The following is a 21,953-nucleotide window of genomic DNA, read 5'->3' as shown; positions in this document are numbered from 1 at the left end:
ATGTTCATGAGTATTGGGTAGAGAGTTTGACACTGACATTGCTTCTGCTGTCGATAAAGACTTTAGGCTCAGTGCCTGGAGGACTCAAACAGGCTGACAGCCTTCAAGCACAGCTTAGATACTTCAGATACTATTTTTAGGAATTTTTTGCAACACGGTATGAAATTCACAGCTAAGGCTCCATTACTTCAGGACACGTAGGAGTGATAGCTGACTTGAGGACACCGAGGAGTCCTGCACGTGCTTTCCTTGTGCCTCCTGTGTGAAGGCTTCACTTCTCATTGCACATGGATAGCCTGGCCAGACACTTCAATAATATTTTGCTCTTAATTGATGTTTTGCGAGAGGGTGATACTGTTCTTTCACGTCTTCATGGGCACGTTCAGCACTTGAAATTCCTCTTCATCAATTTTCTCAAAAAGTGGTTCTTTCCAAACCAGGTTCAGATGTGAGGCCTTTCTGGACTTCGTATATACATAAAATATGATATAAACCTACAATTTTTAGGACACAGGAAGTCACGTTAAGGATGGCCCCTAAGATGGTCCCCCTTTTTCTCTCTTCTTGGTTTCATCAAGTCTGAATAGTTCAGCAAGAGCAGATAGAAAAGCACGAGATGCCCTGGCAAGAGGCTTTGCGTTTCTGTCTGCAGCTCTGGTTGCCCATGCTGAGGAAAGGTGCTTTGACGTGGAAACAGGTGCCAGAAAAAGTATGTAAATATGGTAACGGGACTAGTGAGGTATCTCTTGAAAAGAACTTTAAGTACAACTTGTTTAGCTGGTAAAACTAAAGCTGATATAGAAATCGATTTGTTCAAAAGAAAAGAAAAAAACACTAGATGGATTAGCACCAAAGTGGAAAATAAACATTTATCTGAAGAAACAGTGAAAGAACAAATGAATGAATTGACCCCAAATTCCTTGGAAATTAAAAAAATATTCCTTAAACCCATCAAAAGGATTTTGAAATACCTTCCACTAAAAGCACTTGGGGTAACTAAAACCTCCTCTCCTGCTCAGGCAGTGCTTTATAACGGGCTGTATAACGGGGTGCAGTGGCACTGGTGAGACCGGCGGGTCCCTCTTGGCTCCAAAGAGCGAACTGCCACTGGATCCCAAGAAAAGAAAAAAACACTAGATGGATTAGCACCAAAGTGGAAAATAAACATTTATCTGAAGAAACAGTGAAAGAACAAATGAACGAATTGACCCCAAATTCCTTGGAAATTAAAAAAATATTCCTTAAACCCATCAAAAGGATTTTGAAATACCTTCCACTAAAAGCACTTGGGGTAACTAAAACCTCCTCTCCTGCTCAGGCAGTGCTTTATAACGGGCTGTATAACGGGGTGCAGTGGCACTGGTGAGACCGGCGGGTCCCTCTTGGCTCCAAAGAGCCCCCTGCCACTGGATCCCACCCCAGCTGGCAGCGTGCAGGGAGGACTCCCCGTTACGGTCCCTCCGGGGGCCCTCGGTAAGGGCAGGCTGTGGCAGACGAGGCTGGTCCCACGGGCGGGCAGCCAGGCAGGAGCACAGCACCATCCCAGACCCATTAGGGAGAGAGGGAGAAATAATGACCGTAATGCATGCTGAAGCACTAGCATATTACACCCAGTTATAAGATAAAGAGCTCATTGCTTTCCTCTGATGATAAGGCTGTGTGAAGACAAGAGGTAAGGGAAATAAATTCTACCAGCAAGCGGTTTAGGTAGGGAAAAGCCTTGAATTATGAACCAATAGCTGCTGTGCGATTTTTATGCATTCTGTGCAATCAAACAATATTGAGATCATCATTAGAGCCTATTAAAAACACCATAGTGAACTCTGTGCACGCAGCGCTAAGGGGTTCATCTGTAGTTAAACTCTTTGATTTTTAATTTCAGAATTTATTTTCCTAGTGAAGATGAAGGACTTGTTTCTAGCACAACATTCATACAAATGCTTTGCTTTTGCCTTTGGATAAAACTATGATTAGCAGTTTTAAGCTTTCTGTGTTCTTGGCATCGAGCAAAACAACACAGTCATCATAACAAATGCCTGACAAAAATATTGAAGTGCGATTGTATTTATGGACTTTAAAGAATAGAACATCAGAGAAAAGTGATAGCTTCAAATATGAGCTGTATCGATCTTTGATAGGCAACGTGGCAGCGATTAATCAGAAAAATTACTGTGGTTTAACTGTTTTTCAACACAGAAAGCGTGGAAAACTTATTCACCCATATATTCTCTCTCCCTTCCCTGTTTGATATAGGTGAGGGTGTGCACAAATATTAAAAGGTGAATGTATCTGTACAGAGAGATCACAGCCTCTCCATTGCATGAATGATAGATGGTCTACTTGGGGGCGGGGGGTCTCTTAATCTGTTGAACCTCCTTTCTGCCACATGGCTAACAGGCAGTTTTAAAGACAGCAGGAAATCAAATGTGACATAATTACAAAAGAAATCATTTCCCATGAAGTGATCTAATGTCTTTAAGCCTATGGATTGGAGAGGAAAATGTGTCCTTACGGGAACTGAAATTAACGGCTCATCCATCACCCACTCCTTGGAAAGGAAACGTTTGGATGGAACTGGGGTTAAGGTGGCTGAACCGTTTTACTGATTTCAGCAGACGAGCCAGGATTCAACGAAGCTTTCAGTCAACACTTAATAACAAATATTTGAATAAATCTCTGCTTTATCTTCAATAACAGATGGCATTTGTCTATCAGCTCAACTTGTGTTTGTAGTTTAGGCTTTCCAGTTCACCTATGTCTCAATACCGCTCAGAAGTTGATCTCTATAAGAACAGGGCTGCCGGCTGCGCTATAGAGGTGAACAGTGTCCTTGGGTCAGGCAGTGCGTGTGGATGCAGCCCATGGTGAAGCCTGGCACTGCAGCTAGCAGCGGATTAACGCCGTAACTCTGTCTGCACCACAGAGGCGAAGCAGAGAGCGCCTCGGGGAAAAATCACTCACTGTTTGAATGCTCTACTTTTGGAGAGCAGCTCTATGGTAATGACAATGACATTGCTCAAGACAGCGAGGACCCTGGTTTTTCAAGTCTCTCCTACTTTACGTAATGCTGCTGTGTCACATGAATACATGCTTGTTAGGGATTCATTTAAAATACATGGGTGCTGATAAATTACTCACAGTGCTGCTACTGTTACTTCTGCATAATTAGAAAATACATAAAGGTTTAGAAACTCTAATGATGTGAATATGAAACATCCCCTCTTGCAGTCCACTGGGATTTCTCCATCATTGCCTGTATATTGGCCTATTCTGTCTGGAGCTGAAAACTCATTAGACCTGTCAGTATTCAGATCGTGTGCTGGAAACACCGTTCTGTGTTAATTTATTACGGGCCAAATCCAGACCAGGGCTGGTGTGCTGCTCAGTTGCCCAGACAAGAGTACTCTGCTAAATATGTCGCTGCTGGAAAGATGCCCCTTAGCCTGAAGGCTGACGTAATCCCTCCCTCCGGCCGGCTCGGGTCCGTGCTGCCTCCTGCTCCCCCGACAGACAGACACGCTTGCAGGGCACAGCCGTACTGATCCTCAGCGGTGCCACCCAGCCCCTGTCGTCTCCCCGCGCAGCCTCCCAGTGCGCTTCCTCGGGGTGAGCGCTCGCCGAGCACTGGCTCTGGCCATGAATCACGAGAGGATTTACAAAGACAGGTTGTCTCTTGGTAAAGACTTTCATTTTAATTTCCCAATCACTATTGCAACGGGGAGGAATGGATGACAGCAATAAAGCGAGGAGATGAATATAGGCATAGTCTGAAGTTGAATATTGTGCCAGGAAAGGACATCTTAAAATCTTGATTTACATTCTGCTACTCAGACTGTTACTGACATGTCAGCGACGTCTAGTTACAGCTGGAGTGATTCGTTGCTTGTCTGTTCGTATGAGCGGAGCTCCCTCCAGAAAAGACGTCTGTTAAAGCAGCTACAGCACGTTACCTGCCTGCTGCCAAAGCTCATGTTTTCAAAATGACCATGACACATAGGAAGAAAGTCTCAAAAGAAAACTCCTACAGTATTGTATTATTTTTGTAAGATAAAGTTTCTTTTGTAATTGTATGTCAGGTGTGGAAAACCTGTAGTGTTGCTGAAGCCTGGAGGGTTTTTTGCAGGCTGCTTCCCCAGCTGCCCGTGTGTGCAGCGCTGCCGTTGACCCTCCTTCCCCACCGCCTCCTCCTCCACGAGCTCCCTGCTGGACTCCCATCCCTGCTCCGGACAGGGGAGAAATACTGCCAGTGGGTTCAGAGGGCTCTCTCCGAGAGTAACTGTCCTCACAGCCCCCGTACAGGGTTTGTCTGAATCTTGATATAGGGGATCCTAGAGGAAAGTGGGCAGCCCCAGGGTTTGTGGGCCTGATCCTTCAGCTCTCTGGTCTTCATTTGCCCCAACTGGGAAAGGAAAATGCCATTTCTAAAGCAGAAGTTATAATGTCATTAATTTGAACAACAAACCAACGTGACAATGGCTCCCATCACAAACTTGACTGTGAAATATTGTTATTCACCAGTTCATTCTTTCTTTTACATTTATGCATGTTATCAAAGATTTGTGTATTCCTACAAATATACAGACTAGTTTACATATGCATGCTTGAACTTTGCTTATCTGTGGCATCCCACAAATTCATAAACCATGGGTAGAGTTCGGTAGATTTGGGGGTTGGCCTTGCTGAAAGAGAAATGCCCTGTGCATGCTCATGGCATCTGACCTACTTTCTTCTGCCAAGAATGTAATAAAAACAAGAGGTTTATGTAATGATGGGATTGATTTTTCTGTCCATATAGGTAAGTAAATTGCTGGCATCACAAGTTATCTGTGGCTAAAAGCTGCGACATTGATCTATTAGACTTTGCCCTGTGACCTTCAGTAAATGACATCTCTGCTTTCATGTCCGCACTTGGGAAAGGGGACTAATGGTGCCCTCTGGCCTTCGTGAGACCTACTTTTTCCTTCTCAGTAAAGAGCTTAGAAATCTCAGGCAGAGGTACCTTACTAATAATATTTATCATGTTCTTATTATTAATGTAGCATCATTAAGCCAGCCTCCATGCGCTCCAGAGCTGGCATCGGGCTGGGGGCTCCGACCACTGTCCCTCACTCCTCCCAGAGACAGCTGCGGCAGGGGTGACTCGACATCAGGCTTGCGGGGGAGCGGAAAGGCATCAAATCAAAGCCTTATCCAAAAGACCAAGACAGTGGTAGCCACTCCGTTGCAGTTTGCCCTATTGGAAGTCCAAGAAAGCAACTGCCTCAAACCAATGGATCTCAAAGTGATCCCCAAGCCAGGCAACAGCGGTGGTACCAAGGCAGGCTTCTGGCATTTTTTCACTCCTGTTTAGTAACTTGGTTTTTAGTGGTTCATAAGCTACTGGATTCATTAGCTGCTCTAGAAGAGCTAATTGCACACGTGAAAGAAAAGCAATGAGTGATGATAATGAAGCTAAGGTTCACACTTAACTACCTAAGTTCGTATCGGTGAGGCGTGCCTCTGTATAAAGGCAGCATGTATTATCCAGATTAAATACCTGCACTGTTTATAGTACGGACCTTTGTGTTTTGTATCAGCAACATCTGTCTGACTTAGGGCTATAAATTTCCCTTGTTAAAGAGCTATAAAGCGATCATAGGACTGGTGTAGCAGAGGAGTGTGTTAACTCTGCTCCTTTAGGTCCTTTATCGATGTCTCTGCCTACCTTTGTGTGTGTGCCGTGGTCAGGATGCTCCGTCCACTTCGCACTTGTCTCAGTCCCATTTGCTGCACTTCCCTGTTGGATTGACTGCATTTCAATGTATGCTGGCCTACTCCAACGTATATTAACGTTTACGTGGCCTGGACCCAGCCCTCAGACCAGGCAGCTGTAACTGGCTTCCTTCTGGGTTTTCTCCCTCTCCAGTATGCCCGTTCCATTTCTTACACTGATATTGCCCAGCATGAAACGTTCTCCTATTCTTCCTCATAGCCCAGCTCCTGGATTACTGGGGGGACCTTTTCGCTTTCTCTCCTCCCTCTTTTTTTTTTTTAAGCTTGTTTATCACTCTCTGGGTTCTGAAGACAAAGGTAAAAAAATTAACATCAGTATAATCTAAAATTTTAAACATACAGAGTAAAAAAGGGAGAATATATAAATTAATTTTAAAAGTAAAATTGATCTGGGTGAATTTGGCTCATGACTGGATGATCAACAATAATCACCTATAAGAGAATGTTTTGAGCTCGAATGCTGGGATATAATTTCCTGGTGCCTCTCATAAGAAACAAAGGACCATTTTGATCATTTTAATAAAAGAGCCCAACAGCGTGCGTGAGGCAGGCATTTTGAAGAAGACCTGCAGGTCACAGAGGAGGTGGCAGAGAGGGCAAAGCATTCTAAAATGGGCAAAGGACATCCCTGTAACATACTTTAACTATAGAGGAAAAATGCTGTTTCTTTCAAATATAATAGCTTCACCGCTACTCAGTAGTGGAAGGAGGTGACACAATGTCACTTTTAGCAAAAGCGTGAGACAGATGTCTGCAGAGGGGGAAAGGTAATTCGGTCAACGGGAGAAGGCTTCAGTCACAAAGATGTTTTAGAGCTAAATTTAACCGATGTCAAGGAATCATCCAAGATGTGCTGGGGTTTGCAATATATCTCTAGGCGGTTTGGGATATGCAAAAATGAAACCAAAGCATCTGGTCCCGCTCAGCTGGAGCCAGGTTTGGGGGTGCTGGGTTTTTGTTGTTGTTGAATGGATTGAAGAAATAACTGCAACTGAGAGGTAAACCTGCCTCCTTCCCGCTGCCTGCAACGCGCGCCCAGCCCCGTCCAGCTGCGCTTTTTGATGCTATGGCACGCTGTGGGTTTGTTTGATTTTTTCATTTCAGTACTGGAGCCAACCACACATCAAAACTAGGAGAATTAGGATGAAAGACGGTGTTAAAATTGTGGACTGACTGAATTGGCACCTTCTTTTACAATGAACGCATTGCTACCCTGAAGCAACGTGTGTTTAGGTACCGGTTAGTAACGGGCCAAGTGAAGAGACTCCTCAGCATGAGAGCTGCTGGCTCTGCTGACAGGAAAGGGAGCTCCCTACACCCTTGAGCTGAGGTGCGCGTGGCTCATACTTCTGCATAAACATCTCCAAATAAAGAAAAAAGCCAGCACTATTGACAAAGCAAAGGCCAGCTCTGTGTATATCTGCAGTAAGGCTGTGATAATGGAAAGACGCTTTAATGTGTCCCAAGGCCTAGATGAAACACTGAAAATGTTGCTTTTAAGAAATAAATGATAATAATAACCCCTTGAAATCCCGAGGAAATGTGTGTGACGGACTTCTTGAGAGCAGTATCAAAGAAATGAAATAGGAGTTGCAGAGCATAGGGAGTTACTGCAGTTATGGGATTTGAATTGGTTTAAATCTTTGCTTTTAAGCTCTTTTTCTAAATATGTCTTTAAAAGTAACACTTTAATGAGAGGGAAAATGTTTTACTGCCGCTGAACTCTAGCAGCAGTGCAGATCTGTCAGACCTTACCTTACTTTGGAGTGTAAATCCTTTCTCTACAGTTCCTCCTGCTGTCTGGCCCCTCTCGCAGGTGTCAGACTCCTGGGGGGGCACGCAGGGGCTGGCGAGGGCTGGGAGGGTCGGCGTGAATGTCTGCAGAGGAGGACAGATGGGGGAAAGTGTTCCTTCAGCACAGAATTTGCAGCTTTATAGTTAGAAAGGAAAGAAATTTTCCTTTTCTTAAAGTCTTTTATGGGCTCCTGGGAATTTTTTTGAGGCAATTGGAAAATTGGAAAAAGGAAAATATTTACTCAAAATACCATCTTTCATTTCATCTCGTTGCATCTTTGACCAGCTTTAGACAACTGGTTGTTTCATGTTGTTGAGCAGGTGTAAAATGTGGCTCCTGGGGCAGAAAATGCCCTCGGGCACTTCTGAGGCGGTTTGCAGGTTTCACAGCTCCTCTGGTGGCACTGTCCCTTTCTCTAAGAAGCCTCATCATAAATCGTTATTTTGGCCTCATTATGAATGTAGAGGAACGGCCGCAAAAAGCAGTGCTAACTGTAACTGAGCAGGACGCAGTGGCCAGAGCCCGTCACCTCCCTGGTCCCCGCTCCCGGGACATTCGCGGGTCCTCACCCAGGCTCCCCCAGCCCGGCTCTGGCTGCTCCAAAACCAACACGTGCCCGATGCATTTTATTTTAACCTTTCCCAGTCAATACCTGCTATGTTCATTTCTAGCTTGCATTTTTGTCTAATTCTACTAGATCAGACTGCTATACTCATTTAGTTAGTTTGATAATAACAAGATATTATGAAAATCCCACTTGGCTGAAGAAGAGGTGGGCAACGATCATATAAAAATGTACTGATTTTTATTAACCACATCATCCAAAAGAGTTAAATGAAGGGAGCAAACTATAAAGCTTAGGCTATTTCTTAAAGTTGAAAAGAGACCCGGTTTTGAGTTGTGGAATTTGGTTTTTTGAAGCATGAATGATGATATTCACCCTTTGCCCTTGGAGCAGGGAACGAGCTTTGTTTGGACCATTTGCAGCCCTGAGCATGCTGTTGGCGCTCATCAGATAACTGTTGTTATTAACAATGCACAGATGTATTGGCAATTGCTTTTAGGTAGTCAGGCCAGCTGGAAAGAGTATGAAAGAACTTATTAAAGACAGATATTCTGGTGTGAGTTAAAAGATGAAAAGAAATTCTGGTTTATCTGTGTAATTAAAGGCATACTCTGCAGAGGAAAACAAGCAAAAGCATACGTAGTGCATGCACAATTTTTGAAGGCTAACCACTTCAGCTTGCTGAGAGATATAAAGAGAAAGAGTGAAGCTGTGTTTTTACCTTCCTTTTGTCCCTTAGATGCCCATTTGCAAATATAAATGGGCAGGTGCGTTTGGATTATTTGTGTTAAAAGAAGATGAAGCTTGTAAGGACAAGCACCTTGAAACTAGGACACGCCGGCATTGCCGTTGCTCACGCAGTCTCTGTGTTGGCCAGCCAGGCTGTTTCTGTTACCTTTCTGCATGAGGGAGCTGCGAAAGAAGAGCAGGCAGGTCGGCCGTGGGCAGGGCCGTGCCTTGGGCCGCGGCGTGCTCTGCCTGCGCTGCCTGCTCTGCGCTTGCGCAGGTGCACACAGCTGCCACGCGGGCTCTGCTGCCCGCGGGGCACGAGGATGGTGGCAGCCGCTGAGCCGGTGACAGCCACCACCTCCCGGCACCTCTGGTAGCCCTGGGGTCCCCACGGCCCCTCCGGCGGGTGCCTGGTAGCAGCGCTGTGCCCTGGGCAGCTCCCGACAGGGAAGGAGGTGTGAAAACGCCCATGTGCATCAAGGGGGTTGTTGGAAAAGCGGGAGAGCCAGGTCAGTGTGCTCGGAGAGGGTGCCTCAGGTAATCGGTGATAAAGCAGCTAGCAGCATGTTTTAACTGCTGGCCCATGGGTGCCTGACGGAGAGCCCCAGTGAGACGTCTCTCTTTGGGCTTGACCCACGGCCCCGCTGTCAGCTGGGGCTCGGAGCTGGCCCTGTCCAAACCCAACTGTCTGAGGCTGGCAGAGGCAGCGAGGCAGTGCCACGCGGTGCCAGCGCAGGGCAGCAAGCACACGCTCCTCACCAGAAGCTGGGCTGCCGCACTTCCCCCCGTGGCTTCAGAGCCACTGTCCTCATATCAGGTTATTCAGTGGTTGCTGTTGCAGGGGGAAGCCAGGCAAATCCCCTGATTCCTTCTTTTACCTGTGTAGGGACCATTTCGGGCCCCATTTACATCCCCCTTCCTCCCACCGCTTCTTCACCCCTGATGCTGGACAAATGAAGCCGTACAGCCCATCTTCAGCCAAGAAGTGCTCTCAGTTGAAATCCCGCTTGCTTGTTTCTCACACCCCACCACCCAGCCAGCTCCTAACAAAGCTGCACTGTATTGTTGTCTCTCTGATTTCCTATTGTCGATTGGGCTGATTTTAATTGGTTTGCATTTTCAGTTGTTTTTCAGCTTATCAGGAAGGACAATTAAGATAAAATCTTTCCCTCTGTGCTCCTCTCCATCCGTCATAGCGACACCAGCTGAGCACGTTAAATCTGAAGAACGGTGAAGGCAGGGCTTACTCCCCGTGAAATGTCTGGAGGCTGGCTGTTAAGCATTACATTATTCAAAACACATTAAATTGTCCTGAATGAGGAGGAAGCATGTCTCGATCATCAAGCTGATGGACATTAACAGTCTTCTGCCACAAGTTTGTTAAATTTGAACTAGATTTAGCTACTGCCTGTCTCATTCCCATTCTGCAAGGAAAGCTGTGAACAGGAAACTGGCAAGGAGTAGGAGGCATAAATTCGAGATACCCACAGCGGAGTGAAAGCCTTATATAAATCCTTTGGATTTCTAGACTTTAGAGAAATACAGTTGGCATTACTGCCTTCTGTTGACCAAGCAGGAAAGTTTAACCGGTAGTCCAGGATATGACTGCTTAAGAGTCTGGAGGTGGCTTTAAGATCTGAGGGTGGTTTAAATGTTACTGGTGGGGAAGAGGGAGAAGGGGAAGTAACACGTTTCTCAACATTTCCAGGTTTACAAAACCTGTATGCTGAGCTAGAGGCTGTTAGGATTGGCTCAGTCTCAAAATGAGAAAAACAGGAAAAAATACATATATATACATGAAACGCAAGCAGTTAACCAGCAATTTTTTCTGCTTATTGCTAATATTTGTGCTTGCTATCTTTTAGGAAAATGTGAAACTGAATTTTGAAAGTTTGACTATTGATTCATAAAGGATTTTGTAATTACTATTTATATCCCTCATGAGCATCACTATTAGAAGCCGCTAGAGCTGTCCTGGTCTCCTGTATCGTAGACCTGCCATCACCGCTGTGAAAAGCAGACTCCTGGCTTGCTGGGAACTTGTAATAGGCAAGTGTCGGTGTTTTCCTAGCTGTGAGTTAGCACAAAAACCAATGCCGAGGATTTGTGCGAAGAGGATAGGCTTCTTTTGCATCTGTTGGCCATGGTGGATGAGCTAGGACTTAACATCCTCCCTCTGGTTCAGTAGCAGAGCAGCGTGCAGGCGGATAAACCCACCGCAGAGCAGGAACCGAGGCGCTGGGACGGGCACGCACCGTTCCTCATTCTGACTGCGAGGCTGCCAATTACATGGCAATTAGTAGAATAAATGTCTGAGATATGTTTCCCCCTCCCCAACCATTTTATGGTTTGGTCATTGTTTAGGGGGCAACGTGTCTTTTTCCGAGCTACCTTGACTTTTTTCTTTGCTAGCCTTAATCAGTTACAGGGTGTTATTTATACCTCTAAGCCGACTAAGCCCAAGGAGCTCAGTCTTGTGCCCTTGCCAACATGGCTCTTCATTTCCCTCCTTTCGTCTCTCCCAGAGGTCAAAAATAGCCGTCTACGAGAAAATGTGGTCGTACATGAAGTCGGCCGAGCCCTCAGTGTTCACCAAAACGACGGCGGACGGGGTGGCGAGGGTGCGGAAGTCGAAGGGGAAGTTTGCCTTCCTGCTGGAGTCGACGATGAACGAGTACATCGAGCAGCGCAAGCCCTGTGACACCATGAAAGTTGGCGGCAACCTGGATTCCAAGGGCTATGGTGTAGCAACTCCCAAAGGCTCAGCATTAAGGTGGGTGGAATAATATAACAATATCCATGTTGTTATAGTATTCCACCTACCCTGATGTATTGTGTTGTCATTTTCTTTCTTGTGGATTTTGAGGTAACTTTAAAGTTTAAAATCTTCAATATTCCATGGAGTTAAATAAGACGGTAAATTATGGTTTCGTTTATTTAATGCATCCATTTTTTTAGTGTTCTCTTCGTGTTGTCCTTTCTGATTGTTTGTTGCTGTTTTAATTTTACAGTTCAATGGCTTTTTCAATTTAAATGGTAAAAGCCGAGTTAACCTGCCATATGTGACGGATGTTAACTGCATGATGTGGTGTTCTTGTTACTTTTTTTCTCAAAGACGATTTCCCCATCCCGCACACTTCAGTTTTGAGCAAATGTTATCCTCCATGCCACCTTCCAATATTTAACCCTGTATTTGCTGTACAGACATTTTGATAGCTCCACGTTCTGTGAAATTTTAGCCAATTTGTCCTCTTGTGCTCCTTTTTTTATACGTTACGATTTCCTAAGCATTTGTGCATTTTTTCTTACAAGTTATGTTTTATCGTTTCAAGAAATGCTGTTAACCTGGCAGTATTAAAACTGAATGAGCAAGGCCTCTTGGACAAATTGAAAAACAAATGGTGGTACGACAAAGGAGAGTGCGGCAGCGGGGGAGGTGACTCCAAGGTCAGCCTCAATGTCACCACAATCGGGTACCTTAGCAAAGAGTAATCGGCAAGGCTGTTATTTTACTTCTCAAGGAAAAAAAAAAAAAAAAAAAGAATGCAGATTAAAACCATTTGAATAATTGTGGTGGGGAAAAAAAAAGCCATTTGCTTGCCCAGTAGCTCTTTCAAAGAATCGGTCTTATTTAATATCGTCAGCAGGCTTGGTCAAGTTTGGAAACCTTATTTAACTAACAGATAGAAAGTCCAGTATTGGTGGGACGTACGCAGAGCAAATCAGTTATTGTAACTGTACAAGAAACCAGTGATCACCTCTGGCCGCCGTACTAACCCCTGAGGACAAGGCTTCGGTCCTTCGCCATGATTTAGCTGTGATGCAGAGTGGTTCTCGAGAAGCTTTTTTCGCCAGGATCAGCTGTGCCAGCACAGACCCGGAGGCAAGAGGGCTCCCTTCTTTTCTCTTTTGGGGAGGGGGTCAAGCAAACCAGTACCAGCACGCGCTGCTTTGCTGGCCTGAACTGGTGCCACCAGAGCCCCTGGGAGGAAGCCTGGTCTCCGGAGAAGAGCGGCTTGGGTGGGTCTGTAGCTCAGGGAAGGAAAGGGTGGCTGCTCATCTAATCGCAGCGTGGGCTCAAGAGGTGAGAGTTAAGCAACAATCATAGCAAAGACATAATGTTACACAGAGATGGTAGTCACCCGTTAATGGTAAAATAATAGCAGTAACGGTAACGTGTGAGGAGCTAGAGCTTGCAATAGGCGAAGCTCAAAACTAGAGATTGTTGCTTGCAACAGGGAAGTGTTTTGATGCACTAAGCTGGAAATGAATCTTAAGGAAAGAGGTTTTGGTAGTTTTGCCTAGCGTATTCAAATGTCACCTTTTGTACGCCAGTGACCAGTCTTCTGCACACACCGGTGCAGGAGCACTGCGTCTGTGTTTGCTGTGCTTTTGATACAGATGTGGATGGAAATCCTAGCTCCAGTGACAGCAGTGGCAAAGCTGGCACCGCCTTCTGCTGAGCTGAGGCTTCCCCCAGTCTTTCAGGCAGCCTGTACGGTAGTGAGACTCTCAAAGTTGCTTTAATGAGCTCGTGTATTGCAAAAGTTAACCAGTGTGCTTTCATATTGCCAACCTTACCCTGTAAAACTGGCAATTTCTGCAGTGTTTAACCTGGTGAGGAGAAGCTGTAGCTAGAGCAGGCTGGGTACTATTGGTCACCTCGGGTACAGGAATTACCAGGAAAATTAATTTAAAAGACATTGTTATACTGAAAAGTACTGAGATTAATTTTCATAGTGACACTCTCTTACAGCTAGTAAACCCAGTTCCTTAGGGAACAATATCTCCTAATCTCTCTTATAAAAATACTTCAGCTTTGGTCCAAAATCAATAATAACAGTATTTTCAGTAAAGTGCAGTTTCGGACAATTACTGCAAATTATTGCTGCATTCTATTAATACGAGTTGCTTACAGTTGGCTACATAGGAAATTGCTCAGCTACTCATCTCTGATGTTAGCAAAAGCCACTGTGTAATAATAAAGGAAGGAAAAGCTCTCGAATTCAGGTTTGTTCAATAACTGGAGGTCCGCAGCGCTCAGCAGCAGCCTGGAGATGAGCGCGAGCTTTTTTATGCTTCTTAGCTCTGCTGCTCATCCTTCGTGCAACATTTTTATATAACGTTATACTTGCCAGTATATTAAATGTTTAATATTCTCCTGGGATCCAGCACCGCATTGCCTAATGCTGCCTCCATGAAAGAAAACTCTTTGTACAAACCAGCTTCCATGAACTTCATTGCTTCGAGTTCATTGAATTAAACCCGGCCAACTAATGCTTACAGCCCTAAGGAAACTAAAAAGGATTTTTAAAATGGTCGTAACTAGGGCAGGGCCATCCTTCTATTTTTGCTTGTGCTGAAAGACCTTTTACAAAGAGTGACACCATCCATGAGCAAGCCCTTGGCCCTGGTCAGTGAATGTTGAGGGAGTGGAGCCAGGTGTGCTGCGATGCCATGGATAGGTCTCCAGTGAAGAGGGAAGGGGAGCAAACACGATGACACGTGCTGTACTGTTTTAATCCATCAATCACAAAGTGCTGTCTTTCTGCAGTTTGTCATAACACGCTGTGATGAAGGACTACTTGTTTGTTTGAGCTACAGACGTTGGCTCTCGGGGGCACAGCTCAGCCAGCAGAAGTCCCCAGGGAGGAGAACGTGGGTCGGAGAAGACCTCCCGCAGAAGACTAAGCTAGGGGAGGTGGGGAAGGGGTTAGTTGTTTCTAGAGATGTTGTAAATCAAAGGGCTTTTTTTTTTTAGGTGGCTTTGGGCACAGCTCAGCCAGCAGAAGTCCCCAGGGAGGAGAACGTGGGTCGGAGAAGACCTCCCGCAGAAGACTAAGCTAGGGGAGGTGGGGAAGGGGTTAGTTGTTTCTAGAGATGTTGTAAATCAAAGGGCTTTTTTTTTTTTCACGAAGTGGCTTTTCTTTTGAGGTAGCATTTTGTAGGCACTGAATGCTGCAGGCTGTGATGCCGCGGCGTTGCAGCAGACAGGCAGATGCCTTCCTGGCAGCGCACACCCCCATCGCTGGCCACTAGCGCCGAGTTCAGGCTGTGCCCCAGCCCTGCGGGAGCCCCGCTGCCCTCTCTGGGAAGGTGAGCACCGGTGCTGCCCTCCGGGCGCTACGGCCCCAACAGTCTCGCTGGCCTCTCTCTCCTCCTCTCCATCCTCCCACCAGAAGCCTGAGTTGCCCTCGTCATCTCATCCCATCTCTCCAGTTAATTGTTTATATGAACACGGCTTCATTTATAGAGCATTTCAGAGGAGTCGCTTCAAAACTGTTCTTTTTTTCCCTTTTCCCTTAAAGGAGGTGGTAGCTGGGGGCAATCACAGAGGACGGGGTGGCGAAGGTGCCTCAGGTGGAGATGCAGACCTTGCACCCCGTCGCACAGGGCGGCACGGGGACCATTACTCACTCGGGGCAGCTCTCTCTACCGGCTAAGCTGACAGAGCACCTCTCTTAGCTTCGCCAGTAGAGACCCAGGCTTGGGAAATCGCCACCCCGAGTCTGTAACCAGCCGCTTCCTACCTACTGCCAACGAGCTGTGAGTCGTTGCAGACTGCTGGTGCCAGTTTCTTAAGCTGAATTCCTCTGTGCAGTCTGATATTCTAGCTTGCGCTGAAAGCCAGAGGTAAGTATGCAGCCTGTTTGCTTGTGCCAGTGCCCATCGTTGTACTGCAAAGGACCCAGTCACCCAGAAAATGCCCTCCCATGCTCATCCTCCCTGCAGTTTAGCATGCAGTTCACCTGTGCTTGGGGATGAATGATTCTGAGTTGTGAGTTCACCTCTTGTTATCGTATCTTCATCGCCACTGGAAAATTAAACAGTGACTTCAAATTTCACAAGGATTTTTGAGTCTTACAGCGGGAAAAAGAAAAGGTATTCAACTGACTTGCTGCAAGTTTTTCCCTCTATTCGGTTACACAGACTGTAAGGTTAGTCCTGTGAGCATCCCATGCTCCTGGGGTCCACTTGTCATTTAAGACTAAAGAGGTTGTGCTGTTTTAATGAGATTGTTTTAAAGGCCTCAGCTGACATATGTCTCATTTTCAGTGCTACCAGTATATGCCAGTGCTGGTGTGGAGCAGAGGGTGCCAGTCTGCCCTGCAGTATCTTGGCTGTCGGTACTGCCCTGGCGAAGGGAGTTACCCCATTTCGGTAGTGGTCCTTATTTAAGAAGTCCGAAGGGGAACGTGCTCCATCTATACGTAATTTGTCTGTGATACATGTCAATACGTGCGGGCTGACTTGGCTGGTGCAGACATCTGGTACGTGCATCAAAATTTGTTCACTTAGCTCTCTTAAATGAGCGTGAATTTAGTTTCATCTGTTGGATTCATGGCAAAATTATACCGTCTTCAAATTCTCTTATACATGTGAGCTGAGTTCTCAATCGTGAGAGAATGCAAAATAGCAGTTATAAAAAAAAACACATTCCAGGAAATACGTTACAGTGTATTACGAGTTTGGAAACTAATTATTTTGTTTATTATACAATCCTATCATCTCAGAGCTGAGTGATGGCTGAATAGGAATTTAACAAGAAATAGACAAAAGGGGATGCAGACGGCGGTAGCAGGCTGAGTGACTTAAGTGAAACTAATTATTCAGTTGCATAGGAACAATTTTCTGCTAAGATAAATTTCTATAGTTCTGCTGTTGATTCATTTCTTGTATTCTTATACCTTCACGGTAACATTTAATGACAACCAACACAGAAGGATATTGTTTGAATGCAGCATCTCGCCAACTTCACATACCAAGATTCCTTGCTAATTATTTGACTTAATTTCTTTAATATATTCTTTTTTAGGCTGATACCTCTTTTGGAGTACATCCGTGAAATGACATGCGATGTAATACTACTTCATTTTTCAGTTGTTCCTTTTTAATGGTAGGATTACTTTTCCGGCGTGCTAGTTGAGTTCTGCCCCCAGAGCCGTGCTCCATAAAGCATCACATTCCCAAGCCCTTCCGAGCTGCGAGTGTGGCCATTAGCAGATGGGATTTGTTCCCCCATTTCTCTCTGCTATTTTGCTTTGGTACATTTTCAGCACAGCTGCTAGCATTTGCGGCATAATTTTTTTTAAGTGGCATATTTTTAGAAGAAATCTGTTATGCATTATTTTAGATGATACCTGACATCTGAAGAGCACCATTACCAAATGTGTTGTGCTTTAAAGAGAACATTTGGGGAAATGGCTATCTTAAAAAGATGCAGCACAATTTATTTGAGCAATTTGTTTGAAATTATGTTCATCAGCATGAATTTACTTGCCACCCATTCTATAGACCTGGGTTATGAGCTGGAAAAAGATAAAATGGCTGGTCGGAGCCAGAGATAGTAACACAGAGCTAATTCATGCTTAGAGCTAGGAAAGTAATATGAAATTATTGTATTGTGCAAATTGGTGACAAAGCAAATTAATACTTTAAAAGGAAGACATCAGAATATTTCATCAGCATGAATTTACTTGCCACCCATTCTATAGACCTGGGTTATGAGCTGGAAAAAGATAAAATGGCTGGTCGGAGCCAGAGATAGTAACACAGAGCTAATTCATGCTTAGAGCTAGGAAAGTAATATGAAATTATTGTATTGTGCAAATTGGTGACAAAGCAAAATAATACTTTAAAAGGAAGACATCAGAATGTTTAATTGACAGCTATTACTTTATAGCATATTAGGAAATAATACTGTGTATGTTTTGTGCCAATAATGAAGTCTTAATGCTCTAGGAGTTCATTGGAGCATCTCGCTTAGAGCATTGCCAAGAAGGGCAGAGAGCCCACTCTGGTTTGCAGAAGTGTCTGTGCTGTTGTGCAGATTGTTTGAGGGTATTTTCCTGGGACTGTAGCTAGGAGGCTCAGAACGAGAATTTGGGTCGAGCAGGTTGCCCAGGCTGGGAAGGAGCTGGTGGAGTCAGGGCTGGCATCTAAGAATTGGGAACCATTTTGTTTTGCCTGTATAACCTTTATACATCCCTCCATCGTGGGGACTAGCTTTGCTGCCTTGACGAAGCTGGACCTGAGTGTGCAAGGAAACGTACTTGTGCAGTGTTAACCGCGGCAGAGCCGGGCCTCGTGCAGTGGCACTACGTCCTGCCTTTATGGCCGCGAGAGATCTTAGAGAAAGACTTGTGACTCGTGCACTCATTTTGATAATACCTGTGGTGCTTAACAGTTAATGTCCATAAACCGCTTGCATGAGTCATTTATCCTGCATTGTAAGCATCAGTATGGGAAAAGCCAAGGCAGAGCTCCTTGGGACTGGAAAAGGAAGAAGGAAAACCAGCAGCTCGAAGTGGGGCTCCCAGCAGCAGGAGCAGGGCCCTTCCTTTGAACATCTCCCTGGGGGTCTGGGCTTGGCTGTTCCCTCTTTAATGGTAACTGCTGTCACTTAACATGCAAAGGGAAAAGTAAATGCCTTTCTTCTTTTTCTTCAAAGTAATTCTAATGTTTCAGCATTGAGCTCATGTGGACGCAGGCACTTGTGCTGCTCTGGTGGATTGCTCTGCGCTCGCCGGCACTGTAATCATGGGTCGGACACCTCTAGCTTTATACAAGCGACGTAGCTGTTCTTTGAATGTCTTGTGTAGCCTTTGGACTAAGCAGCACCTACCTGCAGCCAGCTGAGGAGCCCGAGAGCAGGAGTCGCAGAAGAAGCCGTCCCAAGAGGAAAATAAATCATAGAAGACAGGGGGAAAAAAGGATGTGTCTAGAGGCAAGAGAAAGAGAAGGTGAGGGGATAGCCCGCGCGCAAGGTAAGTTGAGTCTCTTGCTCATATCCATCCAGCTTAGAAAGGATCCAGGCAATGACAGGAAAGATCCACGTTGCTGTTTCAGATGTTGTAGGTTTGAGCGTGACGTTAAGCGTCTGCCCTCCCTTATTCTGCCTCCCTGTTCGGGTAGCTCTTCCTCCTACCCCCTCGCCACATCTGTACCTCAAGTCTCGGGCACTGCTGTAAATGAACTACAATGACTTGTTATGGCTTGCATTTCCTAATCCAATAGGCATGTATTATTGCATTAGCACTTGGCACTTTTATTAAATTATGATCCTGTTAGTACAGAGTTTAATTTGTTCGAGCTACATTTATGAAACGTATAAATATACTTTTCTAGAGACAGTTGCTGCTGCCAAACACAGGCTGCAAACTCTCTGCAAAGAGTGGAGGAACTTGCAGTCTCAGCTGGTAACACATCTGGCTCTGTGCAGGTGTATTCGGAGTGTGTGTAGGTGTTACAATGGCATCGTGCATCTGTGTGTGTCTTCCACGACGCAGCAAATACAGCATCAGTTAAAACACCTGAATTTAAAATGCATACCTAGTTACTGCAAGGAAAAACCCCACAGATTCCGCACGGATACAGTGGTTGCTCCAACCTGCCTCTAAAAAAAAAGGCAAGAAACCTTGAACTGACCAAAAGAACACTATTTATGGAAAAACACAGTAACGAAGACTAGAACAAAGTTCTGTTATGGAGAACTATTGCAGCTACTAAATACTCAGCAGTAACTAAAAAAACCCATCCCCTGATAGATCATTTGCATAGCGTTCAAATGGCCGTGGCAAAACCTGCGTTCAGCACCCTTTGCAAAGCCTCTCGTTTACCGGCCTTTGCCATCAGAGCAGAACTGAAAGCCGGTGTGTGGCTGTGTGCCTGTGCAGGGGTCACTAATGCCCCTTGAACAGAAGCAATCCTCGCAGGCTGACGCACCACGTCAATACGGCAGGAGAAGCCACCGCCTGTCTCCATCTCCCACGGTTGCTGGCTCTGTTGCTGGCAATTTCGCAGCATAAACAAATTTTAAGAACTACTTTGTGTGCTATTTCGTAGATAAGATTTTTGTCATCCCATGACAACGTTCGGTACCAAAAGGCACGAAAGAGGCAAAATGTGCAGTGACCTCCTGAAGGAGGGTCCCAGCCCAGCTGTCGGTGATGGCCATGGATGAGCCCACGGCCAGCGCTGGCAGCCGGGGAGCTGCAGTCCCGGGGTGCTGCTCACCGGCACCTGGGGCCTCGGTGCCTTGAGCAACGGGAACCGCTTCTGGCCCTGCTGTTGAGGAAAAACAACGTCCTTCTGCCGGGGGATTTATTGCTGTGCCCGATGCCTCCGAGCACTATCCCAGCCATCAACATGCAGTGTATTTCTTAGGTGGCTGGGGGATATATGGGGCTTGAGGCGCCAAGTTTTAATCTTCTAATTTTGAAAGCTCTTTGTCTTTTCAAACTAGATGGCTTTTGCTTTTATCCCTTCCTCTGCCCACCCATAAAGCATTTCAATCCCTGAAATGTTAAATCTTGTAGATGTGCAACTGCTGGTAACACAGGGCAGGGAAAAAATGGTGCGGGTCTGAAATGGTAGCAAAGAGCAACCAAGTGTTCATTCCTTGAAGAAGAAATGCCTGGTGCTTTTTCCATGAATATTAAATGTTCAGTGTGAAATATAGAAGATCACTTTTTGAGACAGAAGGTAACAAATAGGAACAGTGAGTGACCATGTTTTTATGCCCGTATTTTCAGGGCTCTGTTCACTCCTGCTTGAAGTACCAGGTAACTCTAGTCTTGAAACAAACACAGTGGGTTTTAATAATGAGCCCATTTCCATCCAAAATCTTCCCCATCCCTCACACGTGGGTGCGTAGCAAAACATGAAGTTGTGGCACGGAGACATTGCTAAATTGGTAATTTATGACAGGCAGATAGGTCTGATATCGGAAAGAGCAGAGCACTTCGACAATGTATTCACCCGCAGGTTTTGTATCTAGTCAGAAGTTATTTCAGTAACAAGATCTGACAAAAAGTCCATTCAATAGTTACAGATCAGGCTGGGATTTATAGAGCTTGGGGGAATAAAGTGCCTTATTTGATTTAGATGGGTCTTTAACCTCAAGCAACGCCCTCTAGAGAATAATGCTGGATTTGGTATTGCTTCCTGGATTGTTTCTATCTTTATATTTTAATGATACCAAGATGGTTGTTAGTGAGATTTTTATGGTATCCTGTCAAATTAAGCAGAGTGCCTGCGCTTGATTTCTGCATTTGTCAGTGCCCTGTGCTGCCGTGCGCCCGCGCGGGCCGGCTCGGGGATGTGTGGCTTTGAGGGGTTTCTCAGCGGTGCTGGAGGCGTGGGGCTGAAATCTCGGTGCAAAGCAATGGTGCAGTCGTTCGGGGTCGTTCTCCCTGTCCCCTTCGGGTATTTACCTCTCAGAGCATGGTAAAGGTGACACTTGCCACGTGTCTGCAACAAGCTTCACACTGCTTCCCCTGAAGTTAGTGGAGATTTGCCAGTGATACCAACAAGAACAATTAATTCAGTGTTTTCAGTAGTTTTACCCCAGAAGATTTTAGGAACCATTTTGAATTAAGAACATCTTGTTTCTTTGCGTCTTAGTCCACTTGCCTTTCCTCTGACACTATGAGGTGGATTTTAGAAACCCAAACATTTGATGTCTAAACTCTTTGATGTTACAACGTTGTTGATTGGGTTGTGCTAACGTCAGCAATCCCACAGATGCTCCAGCCAGCAAGGACAGCTTTGGTCATAAGAAACAAGAGAAAAACAGTCATAAGAAACAAGAAAAATTCCTGCTGCAGAAGTGAGAGTGCTCTAAATATGTCAGATTCCTAAATTAAAGGGATTAGGTAAAAATAACAGGGATTAAAAATAAAACAAGTTAAAAACCACTTTATAATGTACTAACCAAGCCCTGGTACCACCGTGGACTTTCGCCTCCCTCACATCACTGGGATTTGGACGGGAGGGTGAAGAGCCCTTTGCAGGGGATGCAGCTCTTGGTCTGACTGCACGGCTCGGCAAGGGTCGCAGGCTGACTCGGAGGGAGGACACCACACTTCATTAATCTTGCAATCTTCAGAGTGCCGGATTTGCCAGAAACCTCCTTGTGGCTTTTTGTTGCTCTGATCCCACAAATCAGCAATAAACCTGGTCTAGCCAGATACTAGACCAGATTTACAGCTGTTCTGCGCCCCTGCGGTGCGACACAGACCGAGCCCAGGGATGCCTTTGGTGCTGTGGTTTTGCCTCCCCTGGGGCAAACTCCCGAACGGCCAGTGCCAG

At 45.5% G+C, this 21,953-nt stretch overlaps 1 protein-coding gene across 1 annotated transcript in view; it reads left to right on the top strand.

Moving 5' to 3' along the window:
* GRIA3 (glutamate ionotropic receptor AMPA type subunit 3) overlaps positions 1-21,953 on the top strand; it is a 161,953-nt gene that overhangs the window by 128,644 nt on the left and 11,356 nt on the right. The window contains exons 12-13 of the mRNA XM_009275302.1: positions 11,387-11,634; positions 12,194-12,308. Coding sequence (XP_009273577.1) covers positions 11,387-11,634; positions 12,194-12,308 — 363 coding nt within the window. The remainder of the gene's footprint in view (positions 1-11,386; positions 11,635-12,193; positions 12,309-21,953) is intronic.

This window comes from Aptenodytes forsteri, unplaced genomic scaffold (genome assembly GCF_000699145.1).
Source record: "Aptenodytes forsteri isolate BGI_AS27 unplaced genomic scaffold, ASM69914v1 Scaffold143, whole genome shotgun sequence".
NCBI lineage: Eukaryota > Metazoa > Chordata > Aves > Sphenisciformes > Spheniscidae > Aptenodytes > Aptenodytes forsteri.
The sequence above is the reverse complement of the archived record's forward strand: the minus strand, read 5'-3'. Positions and strand labels throughout refer to the sequence as shown.